Source organism: Gilbertella persicaria, assembly GCF_025201335.1.
Source record: "Gilbertella persicaria strain CBS 190.32 chromosome Unknown B0P05scaffold_39, whole genome shotgun sequence".
NCBI classification, from domain to species: Eukaryota; Fungi; Mucoromycota; class Mucoromycetes; order Mucorales; family Choanephoraceae; genus Gilbertella; species Gilbertella persicaria.
In genome coordinates, this window is record NW_026252000.1 from 179,470 (window position 1) to 198,804 (window position 19,335).

Below are 19,335 nucleotides of genomic sequence, written 5' to 3' on the forward strand. Positions count from 1 at the left end.
TTTTTATATTTACTGTAAGAAAGAAATAAAGAGGGAAAAGTAAAAGGATATTGAGTAGGTATAAAAAAGAAATGAAAAACAAAAATTGGAGGGGAAAGAACGAAAAGAAATCGATGGGTTTTTATATGTTTTTTATTTTTTAAGAAGCGAGAACACATCTATAAATGGTAGTTTCATGGTCCATAGAAAAAGAAAAAAAAAATATGCGTATTACATGAATTATAAATTCCGTAAAATATATTTTTTTTTTACTAAAGAAATTGATTGTTACACATACATTTCTATCATATAAAACTTGATGGTTTCTACTGGTTCTTAGTGTTGGCCAATGCTAGTCAGTCCTTGATTGGCTCGATTTATTTTATCTTTTGGTTCGATTTGCATGAAATTATCTTTATTAAGAAAGGGTATTATATATCATTCATTCATTGATTCTACAAGTGGTTTTGTTAATTTCAACAAATCATTACCCAAATTTCTAAATAAGCCTATACTTTGTGTCAATGCTTGTCAATTCTGCATTTTTGTTTACCTGTATTAGCATTGGATTCTGCAATAATTGTGATCACAAAAGGTGCCTGGTCCAATTGGATAATTTGATATTGATCATAGACACCGATGATACTTTTGTTATGTCCAAGTCCGAGCTTAGAAGCCTATTCATAAGCCAAGTTACTATTGGTTCCTTCTAGCATGACTTCATGATTTTTTCTCTCTGTGTGTATAACTTACCTGATTATTGGCTATAGCAAAAGTAGTGGGAATGATAGGTTCAGTCATGTTATCTTTTACTTTTTCTGAAGAGCCTAAAACAATAAAAATTAAGCTTCTATGGAAGAAGAAAATGGAACTTACTTTTCAAGACAATCACACCATCTCGATCAGTTACCATAGCAACCAGGAGGCCACTATAAAAAAAGCGTTGACAGGTTTCGTCGAAGTGAGATTCCATTTTCTAGATCGCTATAATAATAAAATAAAAAAAGTGGTTCTCGGTTTATTTTTTCGTGTCGAATTACTTTTTTGGGGAAGATTTCCTTTGTTTTAAAAAAGAAGTGACGTGTTATCGTTGCTTATTTATCATCCACTCAATAACAATTCCGTAGAGATAAAAAAAAAACAAAGACGGAGTTGATTGTTTTTTAAAGCTCCCATTCAAATTGATTGCATTTATTTTCATGCAAAAAACGTATTTCTAAACGATCGATCCCTTCTTGAGTGGCTTATCATGTAAAAAAAAAAGTTTTTTTTTCTGTCATTCTTTGACTTCACTTTTTTGCACTATCCTCGCTCTTTCTCTCTCTAATTATTGTAATATACTGGTGGACTTGTTATCAATGCTGGTGGTCTGCCTTTTATGGACGCTTCTCCGTTGGCTGTCGTTCAATTCATATGAGCACGAGGCCTGTTCAAATTGAGACTGTCTGGCAGATGTATAATTTATGCAAAAAGCGCAGTACTACGTCTAGCCTCCAAAGATTCTATACAAGGGGATCATTTCTACAAAACTGTGCAACTTTATTCAAAGTTTCTGATTTGTAGTCTATACAAGGCAATAATTTAATGGCCCCTTTTTTTCCTTCTCTTGGCCTTTGTTTCTCTTTCTCTTTGCACACTCTTTTTTTTCTAACAAGTCAGTTTAAGAATTTTATATACTCCTGTTTCACTTGTAACTCTATATAAATAATGTGTGCTTAACAAGTGTATCCTCCGAGTCCGATGGATCCATTGTATCACTCTATGTGGGCGTAATTTTTTTCTTTCTTTATTTTGGCCCTGAATACGATAGCTACGGAGCTTAAATCGAGTCAATGCAGTTTGCTGTAGAGTGACCCTGATGATGCATGAGCATCGACTACGTAATAAAGAGTCATGAGTGGTTGAAAATGACCAGGCTGTATATACAAATGAGAAAAAAAAAGTTCTTGTTGGGGGGGGGGGTAACCTGATCATGAAGCCAGCCTCGAACTTTTTTTTTACCCTTACGCCAGATTTAAAAATTAGAGTCAGATTTTTTTTTGTGGGCGCTAATTGTGTTCTTGTGCGAGGGCGTAAAATCGCGCACCAACACCATGATTTTTTTAAACAAAATAGCAAAAAAGGCTATATATGAAATAAAACAGAATCAGATAATAAGAACAAGAATTGATAGACTCAAAAGGTTGCATGAGTTTAATATAAAATCAAATATAAAAAAGCACGTTTTATTTGAATGTTTAATTCTAGGTCGCTCATTTTCTCTCTCTTCTCGAGATTGGATTGCTGATCTTTTTTTTTAAGAAGGTGCCATTTCAAGGCAAGTAAATCAGTAGTACCAAAAAGTTAAATTTATTTATATATCACAACAGAGTCTTAACTTTTATGGAGCTGCTTTTTGTATAGTATCACTATTCACCTTGTTACTTAATTTTTTTCCGGTCAGTTTCCGAAAAGTCAACCACTTTACTTGATATAGACAATCAGAAGAAGTCCATGTTAATACAAAAAAGACGTCGTGTCAAACATGATAAACAAACACATTGAATGACATAATCTTATGACAATAATGAGAATTTTCCCCTTTTTTGTATGCTTTAAGAACAAAGCAACAAAAACAAAAGAGAAGTTTTATAAAAAAAAAAGGTACAGAAAGAAAGAGAAAACATAAACTAAACCTTGATTCAAACTTATGTGTATCACAGACAACAGCCTTTTTTTTTTAAAATAAAAATTAAATGTATGGATAATCCTTACTTTTATCCATATAGTAACAGTCTTTCTATGGTCAAAGTAGAAAAAAAAACGTATGTTCAATCCCACATATTTTTTTTTTTAATACAGCCAACTGTTGTACAAGAATTATAATGTCTTTAAAACATTTATTTAACATGAGATTATTTTTTTACTATACTCACTAGACAGTTTAGAACTAAGAATATCATATGTGAGTAATGATTTATTCCAAATAGATATAGACCAAAATGCGTTTGAAAAGCAACAAGGTAAATACATGTGTGTATGTATGCGCGCGGTGTAAAGGATATCCAATCTCAGTTTCCCCAAAAAAGAAGTAATGAAAAAGCACCGGCCACCTATGGGGGCAATGTAATATCACTATATACACTGTTTTTTCTCGATCGATTTTAATACTCTTGTAGAACTCTACAAAATGGACCCCTCAACCTGTCATTATTGAACTTTAAAAAAAAGCAGGCTTCTTTATTTGCCTTTGGTAAATGTGCTACGAAAGTGATACGCCTTTCTTCTCATTTGTCTTACATTTGTGTTTGTGCTGCAAGCATTGTTCTGGGCTCTAGTTTTTTTTTTTTTTTTTTTACAAGTTAATAAGCATGATAAACAAGTTTCGATATACACTGACTCGAAACAAAAATTAGCACAGTTTTTTGTCATTCGAACTTTAAGAAAGGTATCATGATCCAAAAATTGTTTAATATGCCAGGATGATACTTGAACGCACTCAGTTTTTTATTTTAAGATATCGTAGTTTAGTGCTTAGTGATACAGCCTTTGACATCAATCACAACTTGGTATTGGTTGGTCATATTGTGTAGTGGTATGAATATAACGAGTTGAAGCAATTATGCAACTGACAAAATTATTCAACTATCTCCTCGTACCCGTATCAATATTTTACATAGACTGGTTAATATCTGCCACTAATTTATTCTCTGCTCTTTATCATAATCTAATGTAAGTAACTATATAAATATTATTTATGTATCTCATGATCTGCTTGATTTCTAGAATTTAATATTTTATTTTATCAATAAAGTGCACTAAACATTGATCTAATTTCCCAAATAGTCTATCTTCATTGCAAATAAAGTTTATCCTTTCTCTTTTTTTTCATAGACAGATATGGGGCTCAAAGTAGTCTAGGTCAATGGTAAATAGCGGCACTTTTTTTTTTGCCACTAAAAAATTTTTTCTTTTTAAAGTGAAGTGATTTATAAATGATGTTATGTATCACAAGTGTCTTGCCCCTGAGACATGAATAGTCATTACGATTGACGTGTTTCTTACAGAGATAATGATGCAGGAAAAAAAACGAAAAAAAAAAAGTTTGCAATACATTAATCCAAGTCTATCTGAAAATCAAGGTTTTCTGTCAAAATTCTAATCTATTTCTCATATTGCCTATATCAATCATAGCTTGTTTCCTTTCTTAAATGATTACGTATTGACAGTGGAAAACAAAACAAAACAAAAAAAAAACCAGTATTTTTGGACTTTACAAAGTTTTTTTTCTCTCTTTGTTTCTTTTACATTTTTTTGTACTTTCATGACAAAAATACGTAGAACATCATATGCTAGTCAAGGAAGCAATACTAGTGCTCGAACGAGAAAACCAACATCAAAACCAAGAGGCTCTGCTGTAGAAGATCACATTTCCTCTAGACGCACTAGTGTATTCATGACCAGTCACTTATCAGCATGTATTGAAAACAATTCTCTTATGACCGCTCTCGATCTACTTGCGATCTACAAGATCAAGACAGAAAACACATCACGTAAACTAGATCGCTTCTTTGGTGAATCAGTACCTATTGATATCTGCGTCAATGAGATTAATAATGAAGGACTAAAAGCTATATTGGGTTCAAAAATACCCTTATGTTACTTTTTGTTCTACCTTTTAGAAGAATACAATTTTGAAAATTTGGTATGTCTAATCAATACAAATAATCTCAATACTAATATCTGTTAGCTCTTTTTCTTACAAGCAGACAAGTTTGAGATAAAAAAGGATAGACAGACTGCGCTAGATATTTACAATACGTTTATTATGAACAATGCTAAATTCGAAATCAATCTGGATGATCATGTCAAACGCACAATTACACACCATATCCAACTAGACAACATAGACACATCTCTATTTACAGAAGCTAAATTATGTGTGTATGTATTACTCGAATCTTGTTTTATTCGATTTCTGCATAGTTCAGTCTATAGAGACATGTTGAAACAATGTGGTTTAGCCATGTACTATGAGGACAGTGCAAAACAAACTGCTCTAGATTACTTGAAAGGCTATCTTCAACATCAACAAAATATGGTGATAGCCTACAGTGAAAGTGATAGTCCATTAAGTGATAGTCTTGTTACCAACAGCAAAAGGCATTATGAAGCTATTCAATGTGCTATTGATCAATTTATTCAAGATGTCTTTGTATAAATGTATATATAATAAAAGATACCCCTTTCAAGAAGTTTGAGCAGATTGTTGCCAAGAAAGACGGTCATGATCACCCAATTTTCTATGTGAACGTATAAGCCCATGATGATCATAAGCATTTTTTGTTCTTACCTCGGCTTTAAAAAGTGCCAGCCCAAAAAGATAACACCTAAAAAGGTACATACACAACCCATCACAATCCAAGCCAAGCCCATAAAAGAATTTCGATCACCTAAGAATGAGGTGCTTGTAAACACAATCGATTTCGTACCACCATAAGCCGTAATATCATAATCTACCATGGATCAGCTCATTGTCGCTCTAGAGAATAGAACTTACTCAAAGTAATATTGACTTCATAAGTACCTGCTTCAAGAGTACCTTCTCTCAAAGCAGAATAAAGTTTTCTAAAAGTAGGATACCAACTTGTTCTCATCCAAACTTGGAAATGTTCATCTTCTTGAGGCTGGAAAATATTGTCTGCAGTATACCCATTAGGATAGCGTTTTTGCCAGTTGGGTGGAGGCACAAGATCTTCTGGATTCATTTGTGTGCTGGCAAGTCGTTTTTTATCAGATGGCCATGCAATATCTTTTTCACTGAAATTCATGTTGGTTGTGGTGGTACCTCCAGCAGGATTGACAAGCGTAACAACAAATGTATCTAGATTAGCATAAGTAAACCATACACAGCCTGTTGTACTTGCCATTAAACATAGAATTAGCAATAAGACCACACGGATAATAGATTTTATTGTCGGGAGCAACACCTACAGGTGAACATGAACTGGCAGCTTCTGGAGCAGAAATTACATCGCCATGAAGTTGATTGTAGCTGAGACTCTTTACATATTTACGGTGGTTTTGATAAAAGTTGGTAAGACGATAATAAAGAAAGACAGGTGTTTGTAATGAAATAGGTACAGTAAATCGAACAATACATGTGCCTGGTTCTCCTTCTGTTGTGTTGGCTATGAATCGATAGGTAGGTGCATACATCTCTGTATATATGTAATGATCAGTTACTGAGTATGATTCAATCATGCTTACGGCTTGTCCCTTCATCAGTAAACTTGTAGGAATATAAACTAGAATCCAAAGAAGCTGCTGAAGCATTTCCATCTTTGCAATGGGTATAATCTACAATAACTTCATTTACCTAACAACATGATGAAAACAAAGCGCTTTTTTCCTTTTTCTTTTCTTTTCTTACTGTCTCACTCTCATAGAGAAATAAACCACCTAACGGAGCAAAGATGATGCCTGCAACAAACAATGTTGGCAAGACAGTCTTTGGTGTTAAAAGTGGCTGCCAAGCCTTAAGACGTTGTTGTTTAAAAGCGGTGTCTAACAAATAAGTTTATGATAGGTGGAGTTAGGTATGTTCTTACTTGAAGGTCTTTTGCTTTTCTCGTCAGACATTATTATAATAAAAAAAAGAAAGAAACAAAAATAACTTAATTTAGACAAATGAGTTCCTTTATGTGACTGAAAAGTAAAGGAGAGGAAAGACATTCTATTATTATATGAGGGGGGGTATTATATCTAATCACTATCTTCTTTTCGCTTTCTTCTTTCATCTAGACTACCTCTAGGGCTATTCCTTGGACTAGCAAGTCGACTACTACTCTGTAGCCATGCAGTAGCTGGATTGTCAGAGGATAATAGAGGACCATCACTATTGACATATTCTTCTTCGTCTGATTGCTCATGTATCACAAATCCCATACGAGACCGAGATCGAGTGATATTGCCTTCGCCTGCTAGTGGGGAAGGAGAACGATCAATAGCAGTAAGGTTTGGTGTACTTCCTGCTCTTGCTGTCAAACTAGAAGAACTGTTGGTACGATTGGCCAGACCCAGCGCAGAGGATGTCCTGAAAGGCAAGACACTTGATCCTTCTACTACATCAGCCATACGGAAATTGTTAGTATGGCTATCACCACTGTATCGTTTCTTGCTCCAATACTGTTTAGAGACAACACTCGGTGTTTTGGTAGGTGTGCCCAAGAGGCGATCAGGTGTCATGGTAATGGTGATTGAATTAGACTCATTAGCAGCAACAATGTTATCATCAAATGTATCCATGTCAACAGGAATAGTACTACTGACACTCGTGTATTTGGGTCCATTTCTACCACGCAATAAACGAGAGGCCCAGTGTCGGATGGCAACAGTAGATCGTGAGACAGAATGAGTCAATGCATTCAGATACACAAGAGGATTCCAACTAGCATGACTGACAGGATCATGGCCCAAGATGCCACCATTGACTCCTGCAGACATTCGGTTGAACTGTCTCTTTCGGATACGCTTAAACATGAACCAGATCAGAACGGCACAAACAAGCATGAATAAGGCAACAGCAAATGCTGTATAGGTTGATGTCTTACTAGCATCTTGAAAGAATCCAGTGGTGCCTGTTTCTTTTGTTGAATGAGTTTCCTCAGGTGTACTATGTGGGTTTTGTGAGACACCGTCTGCTATTTCATGAGGTCCTTCATCATCTGTACTATGACCCAAGAATCCATCTTGATGATCCACAAGAGGAATCTTACTTGCTACATGTAAAAGCATAGCACCCAATGTCCAAGAGACTTGAATATCATTGATGGTATCAATACTTTGAAAAGGTGGATTCCAATTCTTTTGTTCTACACTTTCAATCGTTTGTTCTAATAAAGCTTGATCTTCAGTCAGATTATGATGACCACTTGGGTTTTCAATACGAGGAATCTCAATGCCTTCATGTAGCACATTGACAATCCAAGCTGATTTAAAACATTGCATTTGGTATCGATGCATTTCCTGTGTGCCTTGGGTCTTGTGTTCCTCCAATACGACTGCCCAGTCTCTTGCACAATAGTCTTTAGCCTTTTTTTCGTATTCGATAAAATCATAGACACCTCCTAAACCAAGAATATCGTGTGAAGAATACCAGTATTCTGAAATACCAACAAACTTATTGACAGACCAATCGATATCGGGTGTATGGACGCCATTGAATAAACAAGGCTTGGTGGGACAGTCGGCATCTTTATTTAATAAGGGCACCGTGTATTCAATGCATTGATCAAAGTTGCCTGTACCATGTAGAGCGAGTGCAACACTGGTGGAAGATGTGTCTGTGATATTCAGGTTGGTAGGGAGACAAGGATCGTCTAGATGCAGTAGATGGTGTTGGTCTAACAGGTTCTTTCCATTTGAATCAGCAAATAGCTTTTTAACTCTGTTTTCAAGGTATCGTCTACGTGCTTCATTACTTCCATACCCTAAAAAGGTGGTGACAAACACATCATAGTCTACTGTTCTACCGTCCAATGTATGGAGTGTGATACGTGTCAAGTCGTCCATGTGTTCTTGTCGTTGATGATGTTCTGGTTCAAACGCAATTTGTGCAGAGGCACCACCCATATCTAAAAAGCCAAAGGTATGGTGTTGTTCTACTGTTTCCTCCGGAGACTTTTTGTCTGTATATGCCTTAATATTACTATCAAACCCGCCCATCAGGTAATTGACAGCGACCCAACCATAGACGCCTTCCAGTTCACCAGGAATAATGCGTACATGTGTGTCACAATCACTGATAAAGAACGATGTGTGTTGGCGCATATAATTGCATGTAGCACTTAACAATGCAGTCTGTTGATCTTCTGGTAGTAAGCGCATACCTGCTGTTGCCATAAGGAAAATAGGTGTTGAAGAATGATGTTCTCGAGGTACCACTTCTTTTGCAAAATCAAGCAACATATCCAAATGCTCTCCTACTTCATTGGGCTTAGGCCCAAAAGTCGATATGCCTAACCTCTTCTTTATTAATCCTTATTGTCACGCATTCAAAACAAGTTTTACCTGGTTCTTCTCTACTTGTCCACTTTAGACCATCTTGATCGCCTCTTTCGACAATAGGTATTTTGCCTTTCAGTTCTTCAGCTGTTAAAGAAGACTTTGTAAATTCGTGGTCTTTCCAGGAATACACATATACTCTTGAACCAGAAGAACCAGCGTCTATAATGACACCATATCGTCTATTCTTTATCCATTCTCCAGGCAGAATTCGGCTTGAAGACATTGTTTTCTAAATAATTAAAAAAAAAAAAGCAATAACGGTTTGAGTAACAATCAATTAATTTTGTTTCTACCTTAATGCTTGAGAGAGAAAAGAGTGGTGAATAAAATAAATGAAGCGAAAAGGAAAAAAAGGAAAAAAAAATGTATAAACTAAATCAATAAGTTTAAAGTGAAGATGATGAACAAGATAAGGAGAAAAGAGATAGAGACAGGGAAAAGGCTTGATAATTATTATTCTTTTAAGCCCAGATTGTCATTCACAAACTTTTTTTTTATGTATTCTTCTTCTTGTTTATGTTTATATGAAAGGTTGTTAGAGAATGCCTTAGGTGATGGCTGACTATGCTTGAATATATGTATATATAAAAGAGGGGAAAAATAAACGGGAATGTCAGGGAAGAACACTGCAAAATCCAATCATGGCAACATGTAGAGGCGATTGAATATCTAATAGTGTTTTTTTTCCGGCCCATAAGATTGAAAAGGAGTCAAGACTGTCGGAACTTGGATAACATCTTGAATGGTTCGGATTGATCCACGTAGTTGTCGCAAATCTACTTACAATTAAGATAGCTATTAGCAAAATATACTGGATGAACTAATATTGTTCTTGCATTTATTAGGCCAATATGATACTCTGTTTTTCTATAGTTTGAGAATGCAAACAACAGCTTTAATACTATCATGAATGAATATGGCGAAAATAATTGAAAAAAAAAGTTGGCATGCTTCAAAGCTTGGCATAAGCAGAGTGTTCCCGAAAAAAACAAATCATCTGAGTTTTTTAATTATTTTTCCCATTTCAAGAATTAGAATGAAAAAAAAAATGGAGAAATCCAAAATAATGGACTAAAGCTATCCAAAAATGAAAAGCTATTAAAAAAGTGCGTTATTAAGGTCTGAAAATATGAACATGGCGCATCGAAAGATGTAAAGAAAGCAGTGCATTCACTACTAATATTTTGAGCTATTCTCCAAAAAACATGCTTTTCGTTTTTGCGCCCTAGTGTACATTTTTTATAGTACTTTTGCAAATCTGACACTTTGAGTGTATTTCATAAACTTAGAGGAGCAATTCGTATAAAGACATGTCATAACAAAAATGTCTCTATCGTCCACAAATCGCTAAATATTGAAAAATGAAGATTTTCTAAGGCTATCATAAGGGCAAAATGACGATTTCCCCACTTTTTTAAAACTTGCCATGTTTTTGCATAAATATGTTCTTTTATGTATGCTTCAACATAGGAAATTTGAAAAAAGGGAGCTAGAAGATAAAATTCTAAAAAATATGGCTCATTTCGATAAACATTTGCTACCTATTCCCTTTTTCCTTGTCGAAAACAACCCCCCGTAGAACTATGTAAACACAACCTGTCATTGTTTATATAGATTTCATAATAGACATGGACTTCATCGATTTTTGATGAAATGATGGTGTAACTTGTTGATCAATGACGGAAAAAGAGGGAGAGAGAGGATGGTTTAATGTCATGATTGGCTAAAGCATAATTATTGAATTCTGCCATCATTTTTATCCAATGAAAAGCTTTATTTACCAATGCACAAGTCACTTTTAAAATAATAATAAAAAAAATTGAGTATTCACCCCCAAACATCTATCTCTTTTCTTTTTCTTGCTCATACATGTCTGACATAAAGCATTTGTCCCAAAAACGATATTGGGGAGGCATTCTTGCTCTTGGGGGCGTTGTGTTTATATGGGTGTCATCATCATTTGCCATGAATGTAAATTTAATATCAAGATGAAAATTCGATTTATTCATATATTTATAGAGCTTATTTGGTGAAATGAATTACAATAAGCCCTTTCTTGTCACCTATCTCAATACGGCTACATTTTCTTTCTATCTTGTGCCATTGTTGTTCAAGCGACTTAGACAACCTAAACAGCACAACTCTATCGATGAGTCCACAAAGTAAGTCATACAATCCAGTTATGTATGTAACTAACGAATCATACTAGGTTATTATCACATCATCATAAAAATAATAACGGAATCAAGGTATTCTATCTTTTGCTTTTTAAGGCGATGAATGACAAAATTAGTAAATGTAGCACAAACTGATCATCTTTCTTTACAGTCTGCTGGTTACAATACAGCCACAGTGTCCGAGTCAACTGATGATAAGCAGAACCACAAGTTATCAACGTATGATACAATCAAACTCAGTCTAGAATTTTGTATTCTTTGGTTCTTTGCTAATTACACCACCAATTCCAGTCTTGCCTTTACTACTGTAGGCAGCAGTACCATTTTGGCCTCCATGTCAGGTAAAAAAAAAAGGGAGAAAAAATCCAAGAAAGCAGTCGAGTTAACCTAAACATAGGTTTGTTTACCTTGGGCATCGGTGCTCTTTTTAAAGTGGAACAGATGAACATGATTAAACTCTTTGCCGTCTTGATTTGCCTTGTGGGTGTGTCTCTCGTCTCTTATGCTGACAACTCACATGGTGAACTTGCTCATGATCCAATCGTTCATGTCTTGTATCGTTATCCAGTACCTGCACCTTTGATTGGTGATTTCTTAGCTTTGTTAGGTGCTATATTTTACGGATGTTATACAACACTTTTGAAATTGAGAATTGGAAGTGAAGATCGTATTGATATGCCGTTGTTTTTCGGTTTTGTTGGTGCTTTTAATGTCTTGTTGTTATGGCCAATGATACCCATTCTCAATTATATTGGTTTCGAGACATTTGAAATACCTATGAATGCTACCTTATGGACTGTCATTTTATTGAATGCTTTTGTAGGCACCTTTCTGTAAGTTCATTCATGATTGTCCATTGGGTTACTTATTCTAAATAGATCGGATTATTTATGGTTGTTATCGATGCTAATGACTTCTCCATTGGTGGTTACTTTGGGTATTTCTTTAACTGTAAGTGCACAGATGATAGATAGACAATGATGCTCATTATGCCACTTAGATTCCACTTGCTTTAATTGGCGATATCTGCTTCAAGGGATTCATACCTGGTTTCAAATATACTCTTGGTGCTTTGCTTGTCATCATTGGGTTCTTGGCAGTAAACACAAATGCAATGAAAGAAGCCAAAGAAAAGACCCAAAATGAACTTTTACAAGAACAAGCTTGAAGTCCCTTCCTCCTTACTATTTATTCATTATCATATCACATAGACCACCATTCATTCAACATGTATATTCTCCCTCTTTTGTAAATATATTCAACATTTTCTCTATCTTTTTGTCTTGTTATAAAATTGATTATAGTCTAATCTGACAACAAGACACAGGAACTGAACAGTTTCTTGTGTCGAATAGAAATTCAATGCGTCAATCAATAATTTCATATGGTACAAGAAGGATTCTTCAATTTTGGATAAAGAACGATTGGTGCTTTCATATAAAGTACTGGCTGTATCACCCAGACCTGACTTTGGTATACCAAATTGATCCACCTGTTGTTCTTCTTCCATGACTGTCAATATATTTGTAAACTTTTCTGCTTGTGTCGTAAATGCTAAGCAGGATCCCATCAATTTGTTAAATATCTAAAGAAAGAGGATGAGAAGAGCGTCAAAAAAAAAAACTTCCAATCAACATACACGGAGCAGTTTTGAATTTGTCAACATGCATTCTTTTAAACAAGTATCTAAAAAGTCTGAATGATACTGCAACACTTGATCCACGGTAGTGATTCGAGTTAAATTTGCTTCTAATCGTACCCAATTTGGCTCCAAGACTTCATTTGTCACATAATACGCAAACTGTTGTATAAATGTCAACATACGATTTCGAAGTGAATAGATACGAAACTTCCAATGCTCGCAATGCGATGACCGGGATTTCCATAAACTGTTCTTTTGATCCATCCAAACACCACATAATAAATCTTCTACATGTTTGAGGTTCAAAATATGTCGAAATAACAGTTGGTACTTTGTTAACGCTTTGCGAGAAATCACAAGGGATAGAGGAAAGGTAACAGTGTAGTCAAGACAAAGCGCTTCATAACCCGAAAGAGGTTCTCGGTTACTAGGCGGCATAGCAATGATATTCGCTAGACTTTGACTGCGTTCAAGTAGTCCAGCTGTATCTTGACGGGTTGAGGTAAAGGCTGCGTCCATACCAGAGACATTAATGATACGTAAAAGTTGATCAATCAGGCGAAGATGACTCATGGAGACCTTGACGTCTTCTTTAAATGGATCATAGGCTGCTACAGAAGATGGGTTACGTAACACAAGGTCCATCAAGGACTGGAGTCGTGTTTGTGGTATTTCGTTAGCAGGTTCTTTAAGTTCATCTTTGGCCAAATCTAAAAAGGACGTAAGGAAATCAGACTGGTCAAGGAAAAAGTAATGCTTGAGAGAACTATAAGACATGAGTGACTGAATCATAATACAACAAGTACTTGCCGTAACCGCCCTATCAACTGTTGGTCTTTGAGTAGTAAGTTAAGTAGTGCTTGATTTGCATATTTATAGGCAATTTCTAAATTCTTGATGAACCGACTTCCATCCACTGCAGCCCAGACTTCACTTCTGGTAGGTATATTGATCTGTTGTTGATCTGTTCTCTGCAAAGGGGAATCAAGCCTTAAATCCTGCACTGAAATCTCATTTTGCATTTCTTCAGGATTCGCAATCGTAACACCACACTCTCGCACCACATTGAGGAATTTCCCTGCTAATAAGATCTGATGCTTCATGGACTCGAGAAACACAGGCACTACACCTTCACGTATAGTATATCTTGTTTCCCAATAGGTGTCATTATAGTCTTCTTTCAGATTATCTTTGTTCACATTACGTTTCTCCACCACCATAAATTCATTATAAGGATCTCTGATTTCTCCATGATAGATCCATTGATGCAAAACATCAAAATAAGGCACACTCGCTTTCGAAAGTAAAGCAGTATAAATCTGTTTGCATTTGGGATTACCACTGAGTCCAATCAACCGTTCTGATAAAATGTTGAGAATTGCACCACCTTTTTGCTTTTCTGGTATATGAATTTCATCGCTGTTTTCTTCCTGAAGACCTTCAATCACAGCATCAATATCGTCTTGTTCCTGTGCTTCTGATTCATGCAGATTGGCTTTGATGGATCGAATACACATGGCTAAATCATGAACAATCTTCATGCTCTGCAGAATATCTTGAGCATAGAACCATAAGCGTTGTAAAGTGAATTCTGGCGATGTTTGAAATGCGTGTTCAAGTTGAGCTACAAAAGTAAGGTGGTCTTTGATAAACACTCGAATACCAGCACATAATGCATGATTGACTGTGCCATACTCGAATCTCGAATATTGGCTCACAAAGGCTTCTATTGACATGTAATGTGTGGCTAAAGGTAACATCTTTTCTACTAAATGCTTTAAACTTGGATCTAAATACAATGAATATCCGTATGTATATGTATATGTATTTTTTTTTTACCAAGTGTTGGATCAATGGAATAAGTAATGGCGTTCCATATATTATGTTCAAAGAGGTCAGGGTAATTTGATTGCACATCTTCCATATCAGCATTGCTTGTATCGTCTTCTTTTGATGATTGAGGATATATACATTTAATATATTCTCCAGTAACACCCTATGTATACGTTGAGTATTTATCGTAGTTTGATATAAACATACCACTAAAACATGTAATAAATCTTCAATAATAGCATATTCTTGAATTTTAACAGAGAAGTCACCTATGGTATGCTGCTGTTGAAAATTGCCTATGATATATCATGTCAATCCTTATTGTTTAAGCCCCATTTTTTTTTTTTTTTTTTTACCTAAATTATGCTGGATAGATATTGGACTTGCTTGAAAAGAAGGTATATCTGGTTCAGGAGTATCAACGTTCAATGATTCATGACGAATATTTGCAAGTTTTCGACTAATCTACACAGACATTAAAACAAAAAAAAAATAACAATATGTTACTTTATTGAGTTGGTTCTCTGAAAGCAATACACTTTTTCTTGTTGTGTTTTGTTCAAGAGAAGAAGGTGTTGCTCCTATAGTAGCTGAACGAAAAGGCCTTTCTATTCTATTAAAAGCAGGCGACTGTGTAGCAGAACGGTTGATACGCGACATAAAGAAAAACAAGAAAAAAGAAAAAAAAAACCAAGAAGCACACGCGCCATAGTCATCTATAAAACGCGCATTTCATTTAAACCCAGTTCAGAGAATACACTTCAAAAAAAAATGAATATAGATCCATGTTGTTTACATATGTGTATATATATTTAAAAAAAAAGGGGGGAAAAAGAAGAAAGAGAGAGAGAGAGAGAGGTGTATATCAATGAGAAAGAAGAGCGATGGAATTCGATTTAACCTACAAAAAAAGCATGAGCTTCAATAGCATAAAGAACAAGAACTTACAAGCACAACCACCAGCAGCGGAATTTCCTGAGCTTTCCAAATCAACACCACCACCACGAGCATTCATTCTGTTACGTCCGCGAGAGTTATCTGCGAGCTGGTCAAGAGGCATACGCTTTGCTATCGCATGGAATAATGCATTTACGTTATCAGCTGTCTTTGCTGAAGTCTCAAAGAATAATAAACCAGCTTCATCTGCATATTCTTGTGCTGTCTATGATAAATAAATAAATAAATAAAAAAATCAGTTATCAACGCTTGAACTTACCTTTGTCTCAATGGCTCTTCTTGCCTCAAGATCACTCTTATTACCTGCTAATGCAATAACAATATTGGGATCTGCTTGGCGTTGTAATTCATTCACCCAAGCCTTGGCTTTATCCAAAGAAGACTATGCATAGGAAGTTAATATGAATGTCAAAAAAGAGAGAATATCAACTTACAGCTTGTGTAATGTCATAGACAACAACAGCACAATTAGCATTACGATAGTACATTGGTGCCAAACTCTAGATGATATTTATAGAATACACATGTGTTTTTAAATTTCAATTTCAAATTTGTAATTACTATAATAATAATAATTTTACCTTGTATCTTTCTTGACCTGCTGTATCCCTAAAGAGAGCAATGAGTTTATATAGATAAGTGAGTCAACATACCAAATCTCGAATTTCACTGTCGTATTATCATCCAAAGAAATTGTCTGTGCCAAGAAAGCAGCTATAGAAAACTAAGAGTTATTATCTCCATAACAAAGAAAATCATCTCCTTATACAATAAGGAGAGAGAGAGAGAGAGAGAGGAGTGCAACTTACCACCAATAGTACTTTCTCTGTATTCATCAAAATGGTCCTTTACGAAACGCATCACCAAGCTATAGGAAATATTTAAGTCTATTTTGTTTACGATGAAATGGAAAATATTACCTTGACTTGCCTACGGCAGATTCGCCTATAACAAAAGTGTTAATCTTCTCATCTCTTTTCAACTTCTTTTTTTCTTTTTACCTAAAAGTACAAGCTTAAATTGATAAGTTTTTCCTTGTTGTGTTGACATGATATTTTTTTTTATTTTATTTTATGTTGTTTTAAACAAAAAAGAAGAAAAAGAGAGGTTTTTCCTTTTTCTTTTTTTTTGCAGCTCATTTTGTAAACACCAAGAAAGGCAATTCATATGACGTACATTTTTATTCAAGTAGATACAAGTCGAAATAATCCAAATGTGTGTTGATAAACAGGTGGTGATGTTTCTTCATCATAAGCAGGCAATTGTTCATCTAAGCTAGGTGCTCTTATGAACCTTGGCTTAGTAGATAAGGTTGTATCAGCCGTAACAACAGGGTCTCTGTAACTCACAAGACTACTCGGCACTTGTTCTCCTCGAGACATGGTACCGAAATGGAGAGGAATACAGAACAATTGCCTTTTTGTCCAAATCAAGCCATGTTTGACTTTGGCTGTCACATACAGCCTATAGTTCATATGAATATGCTTAGAAAAATCAATGTGGGTTGTCATGCCAAGCACTTCGAAATTTCGTTGGGTTGTCTGGTCCAAGTCTGGGTTAATGCGGGTTGGTAAAGGTAGGGTGATAGCAAAAGTACGAGTGCCTGCTTTTGTACGTTTGAGTCTAAAAGTCGATTGGTCTACATGACTCATGACCATGGTATCAGAGCGGAAATAAGTACCATGCGTCACATCCACTTGCCGCTTCACATAGACTTCAATATGATTCAGTACTTCAGATGGCTGTTGCTTGTTCAGTAAATGTTGAATCGATAATTCAAGTGGAATAGACCGAGTATCAAGCAAGTTATATTGACAGCCACCTGGTAGGCTGATAGTGGCTTTATAGGCGTTGGATAACCGTACTTTTTCTTGGTATAGTGCTGCTTGCTTTGATTGACTTGAGCTCAAAAAGGGCTCATAACGCAAATAGTATGGTGTTGTCTGGAAGGGTCGAATGCCAGGTCGCTCTAAACAAGCGACTAATTCAAATTCACACGATGCAAGGTGGTGTCTGAATGTGGGAGGATAATTCACCATAGGCATTTCGCACATAAATGGAAATTGATGTTCACCGGGTTCAATAATAGGCCATTGTGTCTGTATCTCATTATCGTCAGGAATGCCCCAGAGAACAGTACGGATAGCAAACAACCGTTCTCCTTTTCGTTTATGTTCTTTTCCAATCACATCACTGTGTATTTTCTCTATAAAAAAAAGAGGGTTACAGGAAGGACACATAAAATGGTGCTACCTACCTGCTCCTTTAAAGACAAGCTTCAGATATTGTGCTGCTATTGGTGTCTCTAATTTGATATTGACTGTGCCTTCAAAAATAGAACCCGGGTGACAGGTCGTTTGTTGACTGTTGCCGTCGATACGGTTCACTTTCACTGAAAACCAAATAGGTGGTTTTCTGTATTTTCTGTTTGAGATTTCTACAAATCGATAGTTATGATTGGATAACGAAGGAGCATCTCTCACATCCTGCCATGAAAGTGTCCTTTCCATTTGTAAATAGTCGGACAACAAATCATCATGATCAACAACAGACATGAAAGCGAAAGAGAATATACATAAAATAGTTATCGAATGGAATAAAGTTTATACCGGTTGAACTATGCCCGAATAAACAGAGTTTTAACCGGGAAGATAAAAACTGACGTGCTAATTCATAATGCGGTGTTATCCTATTGGCTTGGTCAATTTAGATGGAAGATCATGAATTAGATTGTAAGGCCTAAAATGTTAATTTTTGCTTAATTTTAATTTATGAGGAAGGTTCATTATAAGAAGGAATCACTTTAAAAGGATGAGGGATAAGAGCACTTGAAATATCACCCCACCATGTATCTGTACATTGTCTATACCAATCAACTATATGGATATTAGCTATTGTAAGGAAAAATAAACACACTTACTTGTCTTTAACAATCCTTGTTCAAAATTCACTTTTGGTGTCCAACCCAATTTCTCTAGTTTACTGCAGTCAATGGCATATCGTTTGTCATTAAAGGCTCTGTCCCTAACAAACTCAATATGATCATTTATTTGTTCTTCCCTGTACCCAAACAACAAGATCAATCGTTTAGCCATTTCAAGATTGGATATCTCTGAAGGCGAACCAATGTTGTATGTCTCACCAACAGAACCCTTATGGAAAATAATGTCAATCGCATCTGCCACATCAGCAGCATACAGGTATTTGCGGGAATTCTGTCCATCACCATGAATATAACATTTTTTGCCTCTTAGTAGACTGCAGACAAATTTAGATGTAATCTTTTCTGGAAATTGATAGGGTCCATAGACATTATTGGAGCGAGTGATCATGATGGGCAAACCAAATGATTTATGATAGGCTTTCACAAGGCATTCTGCAGCTGCTTTTGTTGCTGAATAAGGATTGGTGGGTGATAGAATGGTGTCTTCAGGACAATCAGGCTTTACATTCAAAATCAGCATACAACAAAAATAAAGTCCATCTTTACTTACACCATTAATGACTTCACCATATACTTCGTCTGTACTGACATGAATGAATCGTTGTATTTTATGGATCTTGGCTGCTTCTAATAATACATGCGTACCCATTACATTGTTCCTAACCATACTTTTGTTTTAGCTTGTCATTCAGCCTATTTCCTTACTTTGTGAATTCAAATGAGTCTCCAAATGAATTATCAACATGCGTTTGAGC

At 35.5% G+C, this 19,335-nt stretch overlaps 9 protein-coding genes across 9 annotated transcripts; 2 read left to right on the forward strand and 7 right to left on the reverse strand.

The window, feature by feature from the left end:
- Positions 1 to 417: 417 nt before the first annotated feature.
- On the reverse strand, positions 418 to 952 carry B0P05DRAFT_574029 (Ragulator complex protein LAMTOR3; the record flags this gene model as incomplete). Its single annotated transcript, XM_051581541.1, has 4 exons — positions 418 to 488; positions 533 to 656; positions 733 to 806; positions 856 to 952. 4 exons carry the CDS (start codon positions 950 to 952, stop codon positions 418 to 420), a joined length of 366 nt encoding a protein of 121 aa, XP_051432018.1.
- Positions 953 to 4,414: 3,462 nt separating this feature from the next.
- Positions 4,415 to 5,179, forward strand: B0P05DRAFT_476147 (RGS domain-containing protein; the record flags this gene model as incomplete). Its single annotated transcript, XM_051574882.1, has 2 exons — positions 4,415 to 4,663; positions 4,709 to 5,179. 2 exons carry the CDS (start codon positions 4,415 to 4,417, stop codon positions 5,177 to 5,179), a joined length of 720 nt encoding a protein of 239 aa, XP_051432019.1.
- Positions 5,180 to 5,451: 272 nt separating this feature from the next.
- B0P05DRAFT_554149 (CDC50/LEM3 family) lies at positions 5,452 to 6,631 on the reverse strand. Its single transcript, XM_051579652.1, has 5 exons — positions 6,570 to 6,631; positions 6,392 to 6,525; positions 6,229 to 6,337; positions 5,886 to 6,179; positions 5,452 to 5,842 (listed from the first exon to the last, which is right to left on the reverse strand). The coding sequence occupies exons 1-5, from the start codon at positions 6,598 to 6,600 to the stop codon at positions 5,490 to 5,492; spliced, it is 921 nt and encodes a 306-aa protein (XP_051432020.1). The 5' UTR covers positions 6,601 to 6,631; the 3' UTR covers positions 5,452 to 5,489.
- Positions 6,632 to 6,723: 92 nt separating this feature from the next.
- Positions 6,724 to 9,250, reverse strand: B0P05DRAFT_574032 (nucleoside phosphatase family-domain-containing protein; the record flags this gene model as incomplete). Its single annotated transcript, XM_051581542.1, has 2 exons — positions 6,724 to 8,978; positions 9,031 to 9,250. The coding sequence occupies 2 exons, from the start codon at positions 9,248 to 9,250 to the stop codon at positions 6,724 to 6,726; spliced, it is 2,475 nt and encodes an 824-aa protein (XP_051432021.1).
- Positions 9,251 to 10,896: 1,646 nt separating this feature from the next.
- Positions 10,897 to 12,372, forward strand: B0P05DRAFT_589970 (uncharacterized protein; the record flags this gene model as incomplete). The annotated part of the gene is made up of 7 exons (XM_051582768.1): positions 10,897 to 10,998; positions 11,047 to 11,189; positions 11,237 to 11,276; positions 11,356 to 11,545; positions 11,602 to 12,037; positions 12,083 to 12,155; positions 12,205 to 12,372. 7 exons carry the CDS (start codon positions 10,897 to 10,899, stop codon positions 12,370 to 12,372), a joined length of 1,152 nt encoding a protein of 383 aa, XP_051432022.1.
- Positions 12,373 to 12,834: 462 nt separating this feature from the next.
- Positions 12,835 to 14,770, reverse strand: B0P05DRAFT_580934 (gamma-tubulin complex component protein; the record flags this gene model as incomplete). The annotated part of the gene is made up of 3 exons (XM_051582055.1): positions 12,835 to 13,612; positions 13,657 to 14,635; positions 14,686 to 14,770. The coding sequence occupies 3 exons, from the start codon at positions 14,768 to 14,770 to the stop codon at positions 12,835 to 12,837; spliced, it is 1,842 nt and encodes a 613-aa protein (XP_051432023.1).
- Positions 14,771 to 15,580: 810 nt separating this feature from the next.
- On the reverse strand, positions 15,581 to 16,686 carry B0P05DRAFT_476025 (ras protein; the record flags this gene model as incomplete). The annotated part of the gene is made up of 8 exons (XM_051574876.1): positions 15,581 to 15,837; positions 15,892 to 16,018; positions 16,071 to 16,136; positions 16,218 to 16,245; positions 16,290 to 16,350; positions 16,446 to 16,504; positions 16,557 to 16,581; positions 16,638 to 16,686. The coding sequence occupies 8 exons, from the start codon at positions 16,684 to 16,686 to the stop codon at positions 15,581 to 15,583; spliced, it is 672 nt and encodes a 223-aa protein (XP_051432024.1).
- Positions 16,687 to 16,820: 134 nt separating this feature from the next.
- On the reverse strand, positions 16,821 to 18,146 carry B0P05DRAFT_580936 (uncharacterized protein; the record flags this gene model as incomplete). The annotated part of the gene is made up of 2 exons (XM_051582056.1): positions 16,821 to 17,842; positions 17,894 to 18,146. 2 exons carry the CDS (start codon positions 18,144 to 18,146, stop codon positions 16,821 to 16,823), a joined length of 1,275 nt encoding a protein of 424 aa, XP_051432025.1.
- A 259-nt stretch (positions 18,147 to 18,405) lies between these two features.
- On the reverse strand, positions 18,406 to 19,247 carry B0P05DRAFT_580937 (uncharacterized protein; the record flags this gene model as incomplete). Its single annotated transcript, XM_051582057.1, has 3 exons — positions 18,406 to 18,512; positions 18,557 to 19,079; positions 19,131 to 19,247. The coding sequence occupies 3 exons, from the start codon at positions 19,245 to 19,247 to the stop codon at positions 18,406 to 18,408; spliced, it is 747 nt and encodes a 248-aa protein (XP_051432026.1).
- Positions 19,248 to 19,335: the final 88 nt, after the last annotated feature.